A 20052-nucleotide genomic window follows, 5' to 3' on the forward strand; every position below is an offset into this window, starting at 1 on the left:
AAACTTTCAGATACTAACTATGCTCTGAAAATGCCCGGTCGCAGGAAGGAGGTGAGGATATATCATTGCAATTTGGTGAAGCCGTATACAGAGCGGACCGCAGTCTTTAACTATACCATCAAAGAGCAGAATGGCACTAGTACCGAGTTTAATGAGTGTAAGGCGACTTCCAACTCTGAAATCAGCCTGAAAGAAGTGGTAAAAGATTTGGTAAGCTCGCACTCTCTTAGTCCCGAGCAGCTAGATGAGCTAAGAGGGCTGTTAGGGGAATATCTCGACAGATTCAGCGATCGGCTAGGTAGAACCGAACTAATAACGCATGAAATAGAGCTGACATCAACCGAACCAGTAAGATCAAAGCCTTACAGGGTTTCTCCAAGACAAAGAGAGATTATGGAGGCAGAGATACAGCGCATGCTAGAGTTGGGAGTTATTGAGCCCGCTGAAAGTGACTATACGTCATCGCTAATACATGTAGAAACTCTTAACAAGGACCCTCGTCCGTGCGTTGATTACAGGAAGTTAAATGCCATCACTAGGGATCAGCTGTACCCGATACCCAACATTGAGGAATGAATTGAAAGAGTTAGCGCTGCTAAATACATTTCAACTATAGATCTCGTGCGGGGGTACTGGCAAGTTCTACTTTCAGAAACTGCCAGCCGCTATGCCGCATTCATCTCGCCTGTAGGCACATTTCGCCCTCTCGCACTCAGCTTTGGGCTGAAGAACGCGCCGTTTAGCTTCTCTAAGTTAATGTATATTATTCTGAAAGACTTGCAGGAGTTCGCCTTGCCATATCTTGATGATTTAGCAATTTTTTCGGACAGCTGGGAACAGCACGTATTGCACATCAAACAGGTGTTCTCACGGTTGAGGGAAGCGGGCATAACGATGAAAGTGGAAAAGTGTAGGTTTGGCTGCTCGCAGGTTACTTATCTGGGCCATGTTGTCGGTCAGGACATGAGATGGCATGCTGAGCTGAAAACAGCTACGATTGGGGAATTTTCACAGTTGCGCACGAAGACAGACATCCGTTCATTTTTGGGACTTGTGAGGTACTATCAACGGTACATTCCGAATTACTCGCAAATAGCAAGTCCTTTAATGGACGCCCTACGAAAGGGAGCACCGAATAGCGTGCGCTGTGATAAGGACAAAGTGAACGCTTTCCAAAGTTTGAAAACGCTATTGGTTTCTCGTCCTGTGCTTCGCATGCCAGACTACACAAAAGAATTCATAGTTCAGTGCGACGCAAGTGACAGAGCGATGGGCGTGGTACTTAGTCAGGTCGGCGACGATAATGAGGAACATCCTATCCTCCATGCCAGCCGTAAACTAATTATAAGAGAGGAAGCCTACAGTGCTTCAGAGAAGGAACGCGCTTGTTTGGTTTGGGCAGCCCAAAAGTTGTCGTGTTACTTGTACATAGCGAGGATCATCTTCGAGAGCAACCACTGTCCTCCGACGTGGCTCAATCAAATGTCCCACAAAAATGGCCGCTTGCTCTGATGGAGCCTCACTCTCCAAGAGTACAACTTCTCCGTTGGTTATAAGAAGGGAAAGTTGCATAGCAATGCGGATGGTTTGAGCAGGCTAATTTGAGTTCTGCATTTAAGGGTCTCGCCTAAATTTTAGGGTTGTTATTGTTAATTTTGTTAAGCCACAAAGATCCCCTCTCATTTAGCAGGATTCCCTTCATGATTGCCCAATTTGTCAGCACGAAACTGCTTCAAAAATTGGCGTAGCAAAATGCAGCACTTTTTGTTTCTGCACTTACAGTTTCTTTGAAGCCTAGCGGGTCTAAAGTGAGATCCAAGATACGTCATCTGAGCACAGAGCCATGTCGTGGGGTTCATTTTGCAGTTGCCGGTCCTTGTTGGATGCTTTAGGGCGGTGACATCACTGCACAAGTGGTCGCTGCAAGCCAAGGCATCACCCCCTTGCCACCAGCCGTTCTCTTCCTGCCCAGCAGTTGTCAGTGCTAGACAGTCGAGATTTTCCGGGCCATGTATGATTTTGGAAAGAGCATTTCATTATGCACAATATGCTATGCTGCAATGAGTGCTGAAATACAGTTGTCGACTGATTTTCTGGACTCCAACAATTCGGACATGCTCGATTATTCGGTCTGCTTTGCGGCACCACCATTCTCCCCATAGACCATAATGTATAACAACTGCCAAAAGTTCAGACACCTTGCAACCTCTCGTCTGGTTTTTCGAACACTCCTTGAGCCAACTCGATTAAAAGCACCATACACCGACTCTGAGCGATGCAAGGTTCGATTTGCTGAACGCCATTTTTGTTCTGAACGGAGCCTCCTTGCTGTCTCACAAAGTGGCGCTACTGCAAATCCTGGCTCATCATCATCGTTTCTGAAGTACTGAAGCGCCAAACAGACGACACAAGAAGAGACATGGATCGTGTCTTGTCCGTGTCTAGTCCGTGTCTCTTGTGTCATCTGTTTGGCACTTTAGTACTTCAGTAACATGCACCAACTAGCCCAACAAAAAGTTCTGCTGGATCATCGTTTCTGCCTGTTTCGATAGAGTGGTTCTACAGCAGTTCCGGTTTCAGCTTAGTAAGCCATGTCAAGACAATCCAGCAGCTGATTTGTTTCTTTGCGCATGACGCTGCGAGTAGGCCACGTTTTTCGTTTGTGCGACTGGTGTTGGCATGGTGGTGTTTGCTTTGCGTGCTGTGTCGTGGTTCCAGTGATCCTATACGGCATACAGAAATATCGCGTCAAGTGTCTAATGGCGCTGACAGTGCCCGCACAGACTGCGCTAGGGAATTCTGGGAAGCCGGTGCCGGGAGGCCTAAGATTTGTCGCCTTCCAATGTGCTCCCTACTGACGTGGAAAATATTCTGCCGAGACCTGTGCAGTGGTTGCATTGAGATTCTGGACACCGTCTCATTTGACAGTTTCACAGGTGCTGACACTGCTGTACTGACATGCGCAGAACTTGACGAGGGCCAGATCATTCGTCAGGTTTCTGATGCACCGCCGAACGATGACTCTGAGTCAGAAGATGACGCACCATGTGCTACGCTGCCGTTGCATGCGGAGCGTGTACCAGCAGTGACTGTGCTTTCAGCCGCCTATAGTGGCCGTACAGCCATCTCCGAGATTGAGGCTTGTCTGATTGCCCGTAAACAGAACAGCGTGCAACGGCGCATTCATATTTATTCAAGCCTACTGCCGAGCCCAAATAAGTGCGTAGAAATAAAGGATTTTATTTTTAATTTGCTTTTTCGGACACCTGTTTATTTGGACATTTTCGCAGTCCCCGTGAGGTCCGAATAAACGGGCGGCAACTGTATTATTTGTAGTGGTAAATAATTTTTCCCGGGACTTTTAAAAAACTACCATTTTCTTGCAGTAACGCAAGAGTTAAGATAGAGTTAATTAAGACACTCGAACCCACAGCTTTTGGTAGGAGGAAATGAGTAATAGGAAGTAACAAGGAATTCGAATCAGAATGTCAAATAATTTAACAAATGTCTCGTGAATGTGTAGCCTTTCGACTTCATCATATTTAGTGTATGCTAAAGCGACTGTGAACTCTTTTGTTTCTTGACACAAGTTCTCTGCTTGTAGAAACCCTGTCATAGTGAGGAAACACGCTAACAAGCTGAACATATTTACATCAAGATAGTGTTGAACTTTTTAAGTACTTTTATAATTTTTTGCTCAAGGTTATATACATGTAACCATACTGCACTACATAATACCCCATAGTCATTTTTAAACAATAAAATAATGCAGGTCTGAACAAAAATTCTGAGAATTTTTTGATGTGCAGCACAATCTATGCATTATAACAAAATAAACAACATCGATCCAGACATTGTTGTGCTATGCTTTGCATAAGCGAGATGGCCGGCGCAAGAGAACACTTTTGAGGATTGGTTAAAACATGTTGGCGGGCTAGTTGGTTAGAATCCATGGTAAAGTGTATAAGAGTGACTGAACGAGGACGTAGAAAGAAACAGATACACAGACACCAGCGCTTCACTTTCAACGTTATATTTCATTTTCGCATGCATCAATAAATATATACCGTGCGAGTGGAAACAAACGTAACAGTAAAAAAGAACATTCAGTGGTGCATTTCGATGAACCGTACACGTGTGCAAGGCATGGGGAAAACATGTACTGCAATGGTCACAAAGATAAACCAAGGAATCGTACCTCCTTTTCAGATAGCGACACCAAAGGCTTGCTTACGCACTTTTGCTCTAATTTTGCAATCTGGTAGGCCTCCACAATCTCCCTCGTCATCCTGCTATGAGCCTTATACAGAATGGAAGTGCTTTCAAACATGGGCTTGCAGGAACAATCTTGGCAGTGAATACCCGAATGACCCGAGATTACCCTAGTGACGTTATATCAATGCTCTTTTAATCTCTTATTGATGCATCTGCCAGTTTGACCAACATATGTTCTTCCGCATGAAAGTGGAATGGCATAGACAATGTTATGAGTAAAGGTTACAAATTGTTTGCGAATGTACGCGCTGTAAGTGACGACTGATACCATGGAATACCAACTAACCCGTACCCAAACCTTGCTTTAGTATATTTGCTGGACAGCAGTCTATTTTTAGGTGGTCGCCAACCATAGCAAGGAGGAAGAAGGCAGCGAGACACTCACTTGACAATCATCATCTCCTTCTCCTTCAGCACCACCAGTGCCACTTGCACCATGCACATGGCTGTCGTCACATATGCCGGGTCTGCGCATAACAGGCAGTGAGATCAGTGTGACCATGAGCAACCACGTCATCAACATTATCATCACGTCCAATCTATTGGGCATTTTTCTTTGCACTGTACAGAATTTATTTTAAAAATTGCCTGAAAAAGGTAGCACATTATTGTTCTTAAGCTGGATTACTCAGGAGAAGCAGATATTACTAGCACAAAAATGAACAAGAAGAAGGTGAACCAAGGGGCCCTATTTTTGTTAGACACAGCCGTAAGAAACCAACAGAGAATGAAGCCAAGCAATGCATAGGGTAAGTTATTTGTAGCATTAATTGAAGTGTAGAAATGATAAACTAAAGGGAAATAAAAGTGGATGAAAAAACTACTTGCCACTGGTGGGAGCCAGTGGAAATTGTTTCCCTTTAGCTTATATTTCTACATTTCCACTAAGAACTGCAAATATTTTCCCTTATGCTTTACTTGGCGCCTTATGTTTAAACAAGAAATTGCAATTCACAGGCGACCAAAATATCGCAAATGATTCTAAACAAATGATTTTATGGCACATATTTCAAGTTGCAAATTGCAGTCAGTGAATTCGAAAGGCACAAATTCTAAAAATTACACCAGTTCCGGTATTTCAAGTGCACAACAAGATACTTTGACATTCTAAGTATTTTTGCAATTCAATCATAAAATGTTTTTGGAAAATAGTAAGTGAAACAGCACTACAATTTCACCACAATTCTGATGGTGCATATTTCAAACCAGTGCCATATTCAGAGTTTGTTCCGAATAAATATGTCTTGCAAATGCAGTGGCTACAATCTGCAAATTGCAATAATATGTGCCACAATACAATCAGTTAACAACATAATTAGCAAAATTTGCTAAGTATTCAATTATATAGTTTGATTCATCGTGCGAGTAATGTCCGCGTCTTCTAGCAATCCAGTTCAAAGACTAGAAATGTGCTACCCTCCACAGGCAATTTTTAAAAATCTGGTATACACTTGAACCCGCTTATAACGAATTTGACAGTTCCGCAAAATGGATCAGGCCATTGGCAGTTACGATTCGACACAACCTTGGTTTGAAAATAGGATTCTCAGTATCTTTATTTTTGCTCCTAGCACTTTTCTATATCTAACAGCAAGTTTTCGTTAAAGAATGAAATGCAGTGTTACGGTCCTTTCGAAATGGTGATCGGCCGGTTCCAGTCCACTGCCATTTCAAAAGTACAGCACATCTGCCATACTTTTTTCTTCAAGAGCTTGGGATATATTGTACCATCAACGGGACATGAGTGGATTCTGCATACTGACACATGTACTTCCTTATCCTTTTCTCAGGAACTACATTTCACCCGCTAACAACTTAACGTTATTGCTCAGTGCATGACAGGCCGGAATTATTTGGAACTTGAATGTTATGCTTGATTTTGTCTGTTGTGTATGTTCTCACCAAACTTTGTGTAATCCGATTACATGCGCAACATGAATTCTGTAGTACTTTCTGCAAGGCACACAGGCACCAGCGATTATGCTGGACCCTTCGACCAGCCACGTGTAAAAGCCGACATGTTTAACCTGCAGACAAGATTTTCTACGATCAACTCTACTCGCCGCTATCATTGTGCTTGAGTGTTACTTATTTTTCTGGTCACAAGTTTGTTCAACAAAGAGTTAAACTTGTAACTCAGTTTTTAACACTGAGTCCACCATCACTATGTCACAATATGATTCGGCCGTAGCATTGGCCACATGTGCGCCAACAGCCACGAAGTTACGTTTTTATATGTCGTTTCAGCCAAAAAAGTGCAAATTTCAAAAGGTACAACCCCATCACAAACTGCTATCAGCAACAATGTAAATGAAGCATTGACAAACCGTAAATGCCAACACTTTTCAACTTTGCATAGCAGCTGTGCATTGTGCTGCATGCAGGCCGACTCAGGCCACTTGAACATCTGATAGCAACGCCTGAGTGGACCTTGGTTTAGACTCGTCAAAATCGTCCAAACAGTGTGCGTAACATGATGCATGCAGCGTTGCACAGAGAACTGCGCAAAAACGAGCACCTGGTTCAGTCCAGGTGTTGTGCTTCACATGCAGCCTCCTTTTACAACGACCGGCTTTGACGTGTTCATTATAACAGTACAGTGCTTTCGAAAATGTTCGTTATATCTGGATGTAGCTTCAACAGGCAGGGTTGCAAAATTGTAAATGCGATGAAATGTGGTCGCTATAACCAATAAATCGCTACAAGTGGGTATGTGTGCGTGCGTGCTTGCGTGTGTGTGTGTGTACAGTCGAACCTCGATGTATCGAACAGCGCGGTGATCGCCAAATAGTTCGATATAGCCAGAATACATAAAATTAAAAAAAATGCATCAAAAGCTTCAGCAAATTAATCAATGAACCAAGGACACGATCGGGTATCGTTCTTCGGAACGTGCATTCGGTTGCGCGACATGCAATTGGCCTTGGCTGCACTGACTTTGTCTGCCGGGAGCGAGGTTAATTGCGCCGCACACAATTAGCCTAGGCAGCGCCGACCGCGTCCGCCGTGCGAAGCTGGTGCGGTCTAGGCTAATCATGTGCTTCGAACAACGATCCCCGATCACGCCTCAACCGTGGCGCAGTAAACACTCAAAGCTTCACACAAAGTATTTATTTATTTGGCTGAAAGCACTGCAGCAGTGTAGCCTGCTTCTTATTGGCAGCCACGTGCTTAAACACAGAGTCCTCCACATAGTTTAAATGATCCACAAGCAATAGGCCAGCAGTGTAGAAAGGCCAAAAGAAGCCTCAGTTAAAGTCGGGAGCAGGGCAACATCAGCGCTTGTGGGATCAACCTCGGTAGAGTCTTCATTTGGCCGCTACTTCTGCTGCAATCTCCACGCTCGTCAGTCGAAGCATTTTGAAACGCTTTTGATAACAAAGTATTAAGTGGCGTCTGCAAAGGCGTCTATGAGTGAGCCCAGTGAGTGCGCGCTGTCCTGCGTCATTGTGGATGCAAACCACTGGTCCTCGCGAGGCGCGGCAGGGGCAGAGTGCGGCACTGAGGAGGCGTCAGTGCCACAAATACAATGAGTCGATTTTGTCGAACTAGCCAAGCCACTGTGTGTGTACGCAGCGACGTTCAAATGGTGCCCTCGGCGCGATCGATCTATGCAGCTATGGTGCACAGCAGTCGGGAACGCCCATTGCGCCACCGCTATCTTCGAGGGCGTTGAAGAAAAGCTCACCGCCTGTCAACAGAGCACACGTGGTCTGGGGTGGCAGAGATCTGGGGTGGCACGTGGTCTGGGGTGGCAGAGCTCGAAATAAAAAATTAAATATGCATGCGATTTTCCAGGTGATGTAGAAAGTGTTCGATATATGGACTGTATATATAGACCACTATACGAGAGGTATTTATTCTGAAGTGGACATATGCTAGTGTTTATATATACATATACATATACATATATATATATATATATATATATATATATATATATATATATATATAAACAAAAAACACTTTACCCAGCCTCATGTCACTTGGTTTTCTGCTGTCCTCAAGAAGGCATTTCACTACCACAGGCATAATTTCTGTCAGATAGGTGCACGCCACTGCTTATAAACTAAACTAACTGCCTGATCTACTCAAACTCACCATTTTCTCTTAATCTGGACTACAGCACCAGCTACACCTGATCGCTGCCTAAGCCATATCGCTGTCTTCTTGTCTCTTAACATAATGCCTATTACTCTTAGCACTGGCTAGGACTCTTTATCACACTAACAGCCTTAACTCATGGTTATGCAATCAATCAAAGGTGGTTATGCAATCAATCAACTCATGGTTATGCAATCAATCAATGTAAGGGTCTTCAGGGACTCGGTCAAGCTGCCTAGAGCAGCTTTTAGCCCTGAAGACTATCCAGAATTTTCTGGTGAAATAAACTTTGATTGATTGGTTATGCAGGCGCGAGACAGGGGTAACCGGAGGTTTTTGAAAGAGGCCATTGCCCTGTAATAAACATAAAAAAGGCCAGTTATGGTGATGAACACGACTTAGGCATGCATCTACAATGACTGCATATCATCATCATCATCGTCGTCATCATCATCATCAGCCTGGTTACGCCCACTGCAGGGCAAAGGCCTCTCCCATATTTCTCCAACAACCCCGGTCATGTACTAATTGTGGCCACGCCGTCCCTCCAAACTTCCTAATCTCATCTGCCCACCTAACTTTCTGCCGGCCCCTGCTACGCTTCCCTTCCCTTGGGATCGAGTCCATAACCCTTAATGACCATCGGTTGTCTTCCCTCCTCATTACATGTCCTGCCCATGCCCATTTCTTTTTCTTGATTTCAACTAAGATGTCATCAAGTCGTGTTTGTTCCCTCACCCAATCTGCTCTTTTCTTATCCCTTAAGGTTACACCTATCATTCTTCTTTCCATAGCTCGTTGCGTCGTCCTCAATTTGAGTAGAACTCTTTTCGTAAGCCTCCAGGTTTCTGCCCTGTAGGTGAGTACTGGTAAGACACAGCTATTATATACTTTTCTCTTGAGGGATAATGGCAACCTGCTGTTCATGATCTGAGAATGCCTGCCAAACGCACCCCAGCCAATTCTTATTCTCCTGATTATTTCCGTCTCATGATCTGGATCTGCCGTCACTACCTGCCCCAAGTAGGTGTATTCCCTTACGACTTCCAGTGCCTCGCTGCCTATTGTAAATTGCTGTTGTCTTCCGAGACTGTTAAACATTACTTTAGTTTTCTGCAGATTAATATTTAGACCCACTCTTCTGCTTTGCCTCTCCAGGTCAGTGAGCATGCATTGCAATTGGTCCCCTGAGTTACTAAGCAAGGCAATATCATCAGCAAATCGCAAGTTACTAAGGTATTCTCCTTATTAACTTTTATCCCCAATTCTTCCCAATCCAGGTCCCTGAATACCTCCTGTAAACATGCTGTGAATAGCATTGGAGAGATCGTATCTGCCTGCCTGACGCCTTTCTTTATTGGGATTTTGTTGCTTGCTTTATGGAGGACTACGGTGGCTGTGGAGCCGCTATAGATATCTTTCAGTATTTTTACATACGGCTCGTCTACACCCTGATTCCGTAATGCCTCCATGACTGCTGAGGTTTCGACAGAATCAAACGCTTTCTCGTAATCAATGAAAGCTATATATAAAGGTTGGTTATATTCCGCACATTTCTCTATCACCTGATTGATAGTGTGAATATGATCTATTGTTGAGTAGCCTTTACAGAATCCTGCCTGGTCCTTTGCTTGACAGAAGTCTAAGGTGTTCCTGATTCTATTTGCGATTACCTTAGTAACTAGTTTGTAGGCAACGGACAGTAAGCTGATCGGTCTATAATTTTTCAAGTCTTTGGCATCCGCTTTTTTATGGATTAGGATTATGTTAGCGTTCTTCCATGATTCCGGTACGTTCGAGGTCATGAGGCATTGCGTATACAGGGTGGCGAGTTTCTCTAGAACAATCTGTCCACCATCCTTCAACAAATCTGCTGTTACCTGATCCTCCCCAACTGCCTTCCCCCTTTGCATATCTCCCAAGGCTTTCTTTACTTCTTCCGGCGTTACCTTTGGGATTTCGAATTCCTCTAGACTATTTTCCCTTCCATTATCGTCGTGGGTGCCATTGGTACTGTATAAATCTCTATAGAACTCCTCAGCCACTTGAACTATCTCATCCATATTAGTAATGATACTGCCTGCTTTGTCTCTTAACGCATACATCTGATTCTAGCCGATTCCTAGTTTCTTCTTCACTGTTTTTAGGCTTCCTCCGTTTCTGAGAACATGTTCAATTCTATCCATATTATACTTCCTTATGTCAGCTGTCTTGCAGCTGTTGATTAACTTGGAAAGTTCTGCCAGTTCTATTCTAGCTGTAGGGTTAGAGGCTTTCATACATTTGCGTTTCTTAATCAGATCTTTAGTTTCCTGCGGTAGCTTACTGGTTTCCTGTCTAACGAAGTTACCACCCACTTCTATTGCACACTCCTTAATGATGCCAATAAGATTGTCGTTCATTGCTTCAACACTTAAGTCCTCTTCCTGAGTTAATGCCGAGCACCTGTTCTGTAGCTTGATCTGGAATTCCTCTATTGTCCCTCTTACCACTAACTCATTGATCGGTTTCTTATGTACCAGTTTCTTCCATTCCCTCCTCAGGTCTAGGCTAATTCGAGTTCTTACCATCCTGTGGTCACTGCAGTGCACCTTGCCGAGCATGTCCACATCTTGTATGATGCCAGGGTTCGCGCAGTGTATGAGGTCTATTTAATTTCTAGTCTCACCATTCAGGCTCCTCCACGTCACTTTCGACTATCCCGCTTGTGGAAGAAGGTATTCATTGTCCGCATATTATTCTGTTCTGCAAACTCTACTAATAACTCTCCCCTGCTATTCCTAGAGCCTGTGCCATATTCCCCCACTGACTTGTCTCCAACCTGTTTCTTGCCTACCCTGGCATTGAAGTAGCCCATCAGTATAGTGTATTTTGTTTTTACCTTACCCATCGCCGAGTTCACATCTTCATAGAAGCTTTCGACTTCCTGGTTATCATGACTGGACATAGGGGCGTAGACCTGTACGACCTCCAATTTGTACCTCTTATTAAGTTTCACAACAAGACCTGCCGCCCTCTTGTTAATACTATAAAATTCCTGTATGTTATCAGCTATATCTTTATTAATCAGGAATCCAACTCCTTGTTCTCGTCTCTCCGCTAAGCTTCGGTAGCACAGGACGTGCCCACTTTTTAGCACTGTATATGCTTCTTTTGTTCTCCTAACCTCACTAGCCTTATTATAACCCATTTACTGCCCGCTAATTCCTCCAACAATACTTCTAGACTTGCCTCACTAGGTATTTTTCTAGTGTTAAACGTTGCCTGGTTCAGGTTCCGATGGCGGCCTGTCTGAACCCAGAGATTCTTAGCACCCTCTGCTGCGTCACAGATCTGACTGCCACCGTGGTCAGTTGCTTCACAACTGCTGAGGACCGAGGACCGGGTTTGAGTCTCATCACATACATTAATGATATAGCCATGAACATTAACCCACTGATTGAAGTACGACTATTTGTAGATGACTGTTTGTTGTTCTGCCAGGTAAAAAGTACCAGTGACCAAATTTTATTGAACGAGAAATTGCAGATTAATAATGACTGGTGTACCTTATGGGATAGGCAAATTAACTTTAAGAAGTCTGCTTGCATGACTGTATCAAATAAAAAACTACCCTCACTTTTTTTTATGCTATTGGCTATATGATGAAACGTACAAAAGAAATGAAATATATTGGAATATCTATAACACAAGATCTAAAATGGAACCATCATGTGGCGATCACTTGTGGATCTGTACAGCGAAAGCTTGGCTTGTTAAAAAGGAAATTGAAGTTTGCCAGTTCTGATGTAAAACTAAGTGCATACCGGACAATTGTTCACCCTAGTCTAGAGTACGCAAGTGTAGTCTTGAACCCATACCAGCAATACCTCATTAATAAACTAGAAAAAGTACAGTGTCTTGCTGCTAGGTTTGTCTTTTCCTTCTACAATCAAACGCAATCAGTTACAGAGTTGCTTGATAGGGCTAATCTTCCGACACTTGCTGAGCACTGGAGGATTGCTTGATTAAAATTTATGTTCCAATTACAAATGCGAAACGTAAACATGGATCCCAACCTGTACTTGCGACTACCTGGAAGAATATCACCTGATGATATCACAGATGACTGCATATAGTCCTCTACAGACCTGGTCCATCCAGCCGAATGGTGACCGCATGATCCATCTGTCCCCCGTGGCGGTCACTTGTCTCAGCCAGCTTCTCTCTCCAGCCACGGCCACGCATGGTCATCACAAATGAGCAACCCATGGCCTGGAACGCAAGTGCACTCTGTTCAGCAATCACAAGGACAAAGAAAATATTAATGCTATGGTGATGCTACAAAAGAGTTATTAGAAGGCAGATCATACAATAACAGCACAATGCAACAGGATGCTTGAGTAATAAGTTGGCTCATTGTGAAAAAGTAGGCCACACAACTGCAAAAAGCTGCAAGCCCTCTCCTCTCCCTACATATGTAAAAGAAACCATATGAGGATTTAATTGGAAGTTCTGCAGTCACATTAGTATTTGACACATTCAGTGTCAAATATTGTGATGATGTTTCCCATCGTGTGCTGCCTCCATCTTCCCACATAGTAGCCACAGCGTTTGACCTTGCAGAGTATGTCATCTACCTTCACATTAAACTTAATTTACAAAGCAACATATTGGTGTGACAGTGAGAAGTCAATCTGTGTGTCACAGCAAATGAAACTATTTTCGAATGAACAGCATTCTCTTAGAATTTCATTTCTTTGGTGTCAAACAAAACAATGTAATCGCATTACTTCAGACCATTTCCAGATAAATGAGTTCATAAAACTAATTTGCATTCATTTTCATGCTGAATACGTATCCTCAACACCAGAATACCAGCCAGCTTCACAAACAGTGTACAGTCAACACCAGCAATAACAATATCCTGAAGCAATGCAATTCTTGCTACAACAAAATATTTTTGAATCCCTCACGAACGCCCATACGAGTCAATGCATTCCATATCTTGCGACAATGAAACTTTTTTTCACAGCAATCTTGCATTAACGAAATTTTCTGGAACTGCCACATATCTACTTGTGTAACACCAACAGTGTCTAAAAGTGCTCAAATGCATTGGTTGTGCCCTCAAATTGCGTAAACTACCGCCACAGCATGCCTGCGTGGCCACCACCATTTTTGCTTAAAAAAGACAGCAAGCAGTGAAGCAGTTGCACCTGGCAACAGTGATGATGATGATGACTCTGATATATCCTTTGCAATGGGTGCGCGCTGCACAGTGTCCTGACCTGAAATGTAATACAAATTAAACGCCAAGAAAAAAAAAAACAAAAACAAAGAGGAGGTGGCCTTGCAGTGGGCACATTTATATAACCTGTGTGACATGGGCTCATGCGGAGCAGGACACCTGCGTGGCATGCTGACCCATAAGTGCTGAACACATCCACACATGAAGACTATGATGGCACTTTGCGTTTCGTGTACCACGCACGTGATCGTGTGCACGCAGTGTCATCAGTGTGTGCGTTAGTGCTCGGATGCGTCAGCTATGAACGTATGGCGATTGGACTGTTTGCTTTGCCAGCCTGTCAAGATGCCATCTCCAGCCAAAGAGCAGACATTTTTGATGCCACGAGATAAGGCAGCAGTTATTGCCCCGGTTGAAAAGCACAGGAAGAAGATAGAGGCAGCTGACAAATTTGGAATTGCGTGCAACTCGCTGGCTACAATTTCGAAAAACAAGACTATATATTTATTTATTTGTTTATTAATTAATTAATTCATTCATTCAATTACCTCACAGGCTCCTGAAGGAGTATTGCATGAGGGGAGGATACAGGAAATTAGCAAAAAGAAAGGATTACAAAGAAATTATACATTGTTAGTTAGTAAACATCAAAAAACAAATATTTAACAATATTGTTACGCATGAGGAAAACGAAGACTGGTGAACATGCTTGCCGTACTGAGTGGGGAAAAGAAGAGAACGACGCTCCTTCGCGTGTAACAATATAAATAATGCTATAAATTAAACAAAACAACTGTGTGAAGTAGCAAAAAAGGAGCACCAAGAAATTACACAAATGGTAGCTGGTGAAGATGAAAGAACAAATCTCTAACAATGTTAACGCAATACAAAACAAACATTAAAAAAAAAGAAAACTACACAACTTCGCTATAAGTATTTACTTAGATGCGCAGTATGGTTTAATTGTGATGAATTATGGAAATAATATACATAAGCGTGCTTCGAAAGATACAGGGTCAAGAATGTCAACTATGCCGTTTGGTAGGTTATTCCAATGCTGAATGGCACATGGTAACGTGGAATTGAAAGCATTGGTTCGGCCAAAGATATGCTGGAAACTGATATGATTATGCAGTCGCCGAGATGTACGAGTGAGCGGCAGGGTGGACAGGCGCATGCTGTGGACTATATTGTGAAATAGACGACGCAATGCTATGGCTCTTTGTGATTCAAAAAATGAGAGGGATAAAGATGACTTAATGCTAGTCACGCTAGAGTCGCGGTGATAATCTCTGACAATGAAGCGGGTGGCGTGGTTTTGGACTGACTCGAGAGTCGCAATTAGGTAAGCTTGATGTGCGCGGTGCTAAAGTCCAGCGGCTATCAACTACACGCGCACCTTCACTTTCAGTATCATTTACCAACATCCGCAGTCTGTTGCCAAAACGTGTCATGCTTGAATCATATCTTGAAGATAGCATGTCTGATGTTGTATTGTTAACCTAGACCTGGCTTAATGCAGATAAGGTGACTCCGAGTTATTTCGTACTTCTAATCAGTACGCCATTTATCGCCATGATCGTTCACATAAGAAGGGGGGCGGTGTGTTGGTGGCCATCAATAAAACTATTCCTTCTTTTCTCGTTGACACTGACACTGTTCTTGAGGTAGTTTGGGTGGCTTGTCCTACATTATACGGGAAGTTACTGATGTGCGTTTGTTATCACCCACCTGCCACTGACCGCTTGCTCGTGTCTGATTTTCATAAAAGTATTACCAGGGCCCTTGAACAGTTTCCCACTAATAAAATATACTGCAAATCATATTGACCGCAAAAAAGACGGGGACATAGGAAGAAAACACATACACAGCACAGGCGGTAACTTTCAACTGCCTGTGCTGTGTATGTGTTTTCTTCCTATGTCCCCGTCTTTTTTGCGGTCAATATGATTTGCAGTAAATACCAACTAGGCCAAACTGAAGTTCTTCTGAATAAAATATACCTATTGGGGGATTTTAATTTCCCTGATATTAATTGGTCTCACTTGTCTTCATCGAGCACTGATTCAGGTGATTTTATTGAGCTGTGTTTAGAGCTCAATCTTACGCAAATTGTTTCTGAGCCTACCCGCGGTACTAACATATTAGATCTTATTCTCGCAACAGAGCCACATAGCATAAGCCCTGTCATGCAACTTGATGGCTTTAGTGACCATAAGCTACTGCACTTCTCAATTTATATTCCACTGAAATTCGCTGGTGTTGAACGTAAGATTATAAGGGATTATAGCAAAGCAAATTACGAACAAATGAACAATGAACTTGAGGTTTTCCTTCAGAAAACGTTTCTTCCATCATTTACAAATAATTCTGTTGAAGTGAATTGGAATTCATTTAGAAATATTACGTCACTCCCAGTAGACAAATATGTGCCACTACTCACTATATCTAATGACAAACGTAACCCATGGTTTAATAAATCACTTAGATCACTCCGAATTAAAAAGAAAAGGTTATACGCTTCTGCTAAACGGCTATCGTGTCCCTCGGCATGGTCTAAATATAAGGATTGTTTAAAATCTTACTGCCTAGCAATATGTGAAGCCAAAAAGAAGTATTTTTCCAAAGATCTGTCCTCACTTCTACACACTAACCCTAGAAAGTTTTGGCAAGCTATCTCTACTGATCGTGGCAGTAATACAGTAACATTACATGACGCTGACTATGTTCCTGTCCCTGCATCTGAATGTGCTTCAACTTTCAATTCGTTCTTCAGCTCTGTGTTCACCAATGAAGACTGCTCTTCCATTCCCTGTGTCTCCGACCTTCATTATCGCTTCATGTCCCCTATAAATATTAGTGTTGAAGGCATTTCAAAACTAATACGCGATCTAAAGGTATCTACATCATGTGGCATTGACAATATTAATTCTAAAATTCTAAAGAACACGTCAGCTATATCCAGTCAGATTTTGTACTACATCTTTCAGCAGTCTTTATCAACAGGTCTTCTACCTGCTGACTGGAAGATAGCCAAAGTTATTCCTATATTCAAAGATGGAAACAGACACTCACCTGGTAACTACCGCCCCATTTCACTAACATGCATTTGTTGTAAGCTTCTCGAGCACATCATTGCCTCCCATTTACTCCACCATCTTGAATCTAATAACTTTTTCTTTCAAAATCAACATGGTTTCCGTAAAGCGTTGTCTTGTGACACCCAACTATTGCAATTTACATTATGGCATGAATAACAGCAAAATGATTGATTGCATCTTTCTCGACTATGCAAAAGCATTTGACAGAGTGGCTCACTGTCGTCTAACAGCTAAATTAACTGCTCTTAAAATTGACTCATTAACATTACCTTGGCTTCGCAATTTCTTATCTAATCGGCACCAGTTTGTATTTGTGAATAACTTTAGCTCCTCCACGTCTGTTGTAACATCAGGTGTACCCCAGGGTAGTGTGCTAGGCCCTCTTCTTTTCCTAATCTTTATAAATGATTTACCGAGCAACATTTCCTCCTGCATACGACTTTTTGCGGATGATTGCATCATTTTCAGAACGATTAACTGTCATAATGATCACCTAACTTTGAAAAATGACCTTCACCTAGTTAATCAGTGGTGCGACCGTTGGCAAATGACACTTAACACATCTAAGTGCTGCGTTCTTTCCTTCACTCGTACGAAATCATATCCTAAGTTTCCTTACAAAATCTGCTCGTCGGAAGTACCCCGTGACTCTACTTACAAATATCTTGGCGTTCATTTTTCTACTAACCTAGCCTGGAGCTTTCACATAGAGAAAATATGCGCTAAAGCTAACAGAACTTTAGGGTTTTTACATCGTCATCTGCACCTCTCGCCATCTATTATCCGTCAAAAGGCCTACCAAACTTTTGTACGCCCTCAACTTGAATACGCTTCTTCGATCTGGTCTCCTCATCAACAATACCTAATAGATAAATTGGAATCCATCCAAAATTGTGCTGCCCGCTTTATAACTTCCAACTACAGTCGTCAATCTAGCATTACCCAAATTAAACGCGATGTTCTCCTGCCGGACTTGGATTCCCGCCGCTCTGTTGCTCTCCTATGCCTCTTTCACTAATACTACTATAACTCATGGTCCAGCCGCTTGTCGCTTGAAACTCCTTCTCGCACATCTACTCGTCTTCATAATCATCTCAGTTTCAGGCGCATTTTTGGCCGCACACAGTCATTCAATAACTCTGCATTACCGCGCGCCATCGCACTATGGAATAGCCTTCCAAATAATATTGTCTCAATAAAAGATCCTGCGAAATTTTGTGAACATTTGGAACATCACATGTTCACTTGACTTTGCTGTACGACTTTGTATTGTATTCGCCTTTGTATTGTTTGTGGACTTTGTTTTCCATTGTATTTCCTTGAATTTGTATGTATTTTTTCCTATGTTTAACAGTGTTCCTTTTTCTTGCAATGTACAAACTTATTTGTTTCTCTTACTATGCAGTTCCCTTCTTTGTGTTAATTATTTCTCATTTTTCTGTAACCCCCCCTACTCAATGCTCCTCCGAGCCTGTAGGGTAAACTGAATAAATAAATGAGGTGACCAGATAGGGGCAGCGAATTCCAATTGTGGTTAATGAGAGCAGCATTCCGGGCAAGTTGGTAATCCATTGCTTAAAAGATATTGCGCGACATAAAAAACGACACGGACGTGAAAGAAGACTGAATTCCTTTGGCAGCAACAATTACGTAGACTCCGAGAACAGCAGCCACAAAAGAAGCGGTCGGCCCCGCGGAACCTCGTCCACATTCCAGAGTCTGTTGCTTTGCCTGAAGATATTCGAGAAGTCCTATCTCTCGGGCCGAAGTTTGCCATCCAAACCAAAAGGCCCCCCAGAGAACTTCTGTCCTACGTTCGAGATGTCTCAAGGCTCGTCCCAGACCACGAGGTAGGCCGTATCGTATCAGAAGGTGTGGATGTACTACAAAGACACAAGCAACCGAAGGCGAGGATTTCGGTGAATCGGGTGGCCTCTTCTCTAGTGGACAGTGCGCTGTGTGTAATTCCTGCCGACAAAGAAGGCGGTTTTGCTGTGTTACCTGCTCAAGACTTTAACGCCAAGGCTCTAGAAGCCATCAGTGCCACGTTTAACTGTCATAGGGAGGTGTCGCTGGCCAAGGTAAAGGCTGTGGCAAAGCGCATGTGCAACAGACTTAACCTGCAAAAATTAACCAAGGCCTTTGAAAACAGCAAGCGAGATCACCTACAAGTTTTCTTCAGTGCCAAAACGCATAAACCCGGTGTTCCGTTACGGGTTATTGTGTCAGAAATTGATACTTGGCAAAAGCCGTTGGCAGTGTTTTTACAACAAAAGTTGGGCCTTCTGCCTGTCAGCGACCCTTTCCTCGTTAAGAGCTCAGAAACTGTGATTGAATTTTTGAAGTCACATTCTGACCGTGGTCTTCAGGCGTTTTCCATTGATGTAAAGGATCTTTATTATTCCTTGCCGCATAGAAGCGTACTGTCCTGTGTTGAGCAATGTATAGATAAGTATGGTGATGTTTCCTTCCAGAATGAGGCCGGCATGTCTTGCAGTCAATTTTTAGAACTTTTACAAATTTATCTTAATTCCACCTTTATCACTTGGGATAACCAATGTTTTTTGCAGAAGAGCGGAATTTGTATTGGCTCTTGCATTGCTCCCATTCTTAGTGACTTGTTTTTATCCTGTTTAGACCATGACATTTCTTTACAAGTGCAAGGCACTGCAGTTTTTAAAACATTTAGATACGTTGATGACTTTTTAATTTTCATTGACTGCTCTTCTGATGCCTTCATTCTGGAAGCTAAGAAAGCGTTAGAAACGTTTCAGAAGTGCTTAGCCCCCCTTCAAACTACTCATGAGCTGCCGGCAGATAGGTCTCTTCGTTTTCTTGATCTTCGCCTGAATTTTCAGGACTGCCACACGTGTTGGTCGTACGAGCCGCGAGCCAACAAACCACTTCTGCCGTATACGTCCGCACATTCCAAGCTTGTTAAGCGGGCCATTGTCAGTTTGTGCTTCAAGAATGCCCTTAGCAAGTCTTGCTGCCATGTTGTGGACGTAAGCTTGGAAGCGCAAACTTTACGGTTGTCCTTGGCTGGATATCCCAGGGTGGTGCTAGTGTCTGTCGCGGAACGCATCTTAAGAGAAGCGCGATCCAGTACGCAAAAGTCAGTTGCCGATGCCCCTCCTGGCACACGCCCTAAAGTTAGTGTCATACCCTACATGCACGGGATTTCCCACAACTTGAAAAAGATTGCCCAAAGAGCGAATGTAAGAGTTGTTTTTTCTGCTCCCGACAAGCTCGGCAGGCTTTGCAGGCTGACGGATCCAAGTGCCGTCCCTTCCGATAAATGCAGAAAGCATCACCGAAAAAAGTTTGTCGAGTGTGTACACC

General features: G+C 43.0%; 1 protein-coding gene across 7 annotated transcripts in view; it reads right to left on the reverse strand.

Moving 5' to 3' along the window:
• LOC135911547 (saccharopine dehydrogenase-like oxidoreductase) overlaps positions 1–20052 on the reverse strand; it is a 420598-nt gene that overhangs the window by 17651 nt on the left and 382895 nt on the right. For 6 of the 7 annotated variants that reach the window (XM_065443875.1, XM_065443876.1, XM_065443874.1 and 3 more), the window contains 2 exons: positions 12510–12633; positions 4661–4742 (listed from right to left, as the gene is read on the reverse strand). In XM_065443875.1, coding sequence (XP_065299947.1) covers positions 4661–4742; positions 12510–12633 — 206 coding nt within the window. Of the gene's footprint in view, positions 1–1809; positions 1965–4660; positions 4743–12509; positions 12634–20052 lie in introns of those variants that run through there. The other variant, XM_065443873.2, reaches the window with a different exon arrangement.

This window comes from Dermacentor albipictus, chromosome 7 (genome assembly GCF_038994185.2).
Source record: "Dermacentor albipictus isolate Rhodes 1998 colony chromosome 7, USDA_Dalb.pri_finalv2, whole genome shotgun sequence".
Lineage (NCBI taxonomy): Eukaryota > Metazoa > Arthropoda > Arachnida > Ixodida > Ixodidae > Dermacentor > Dermacentor albipictus.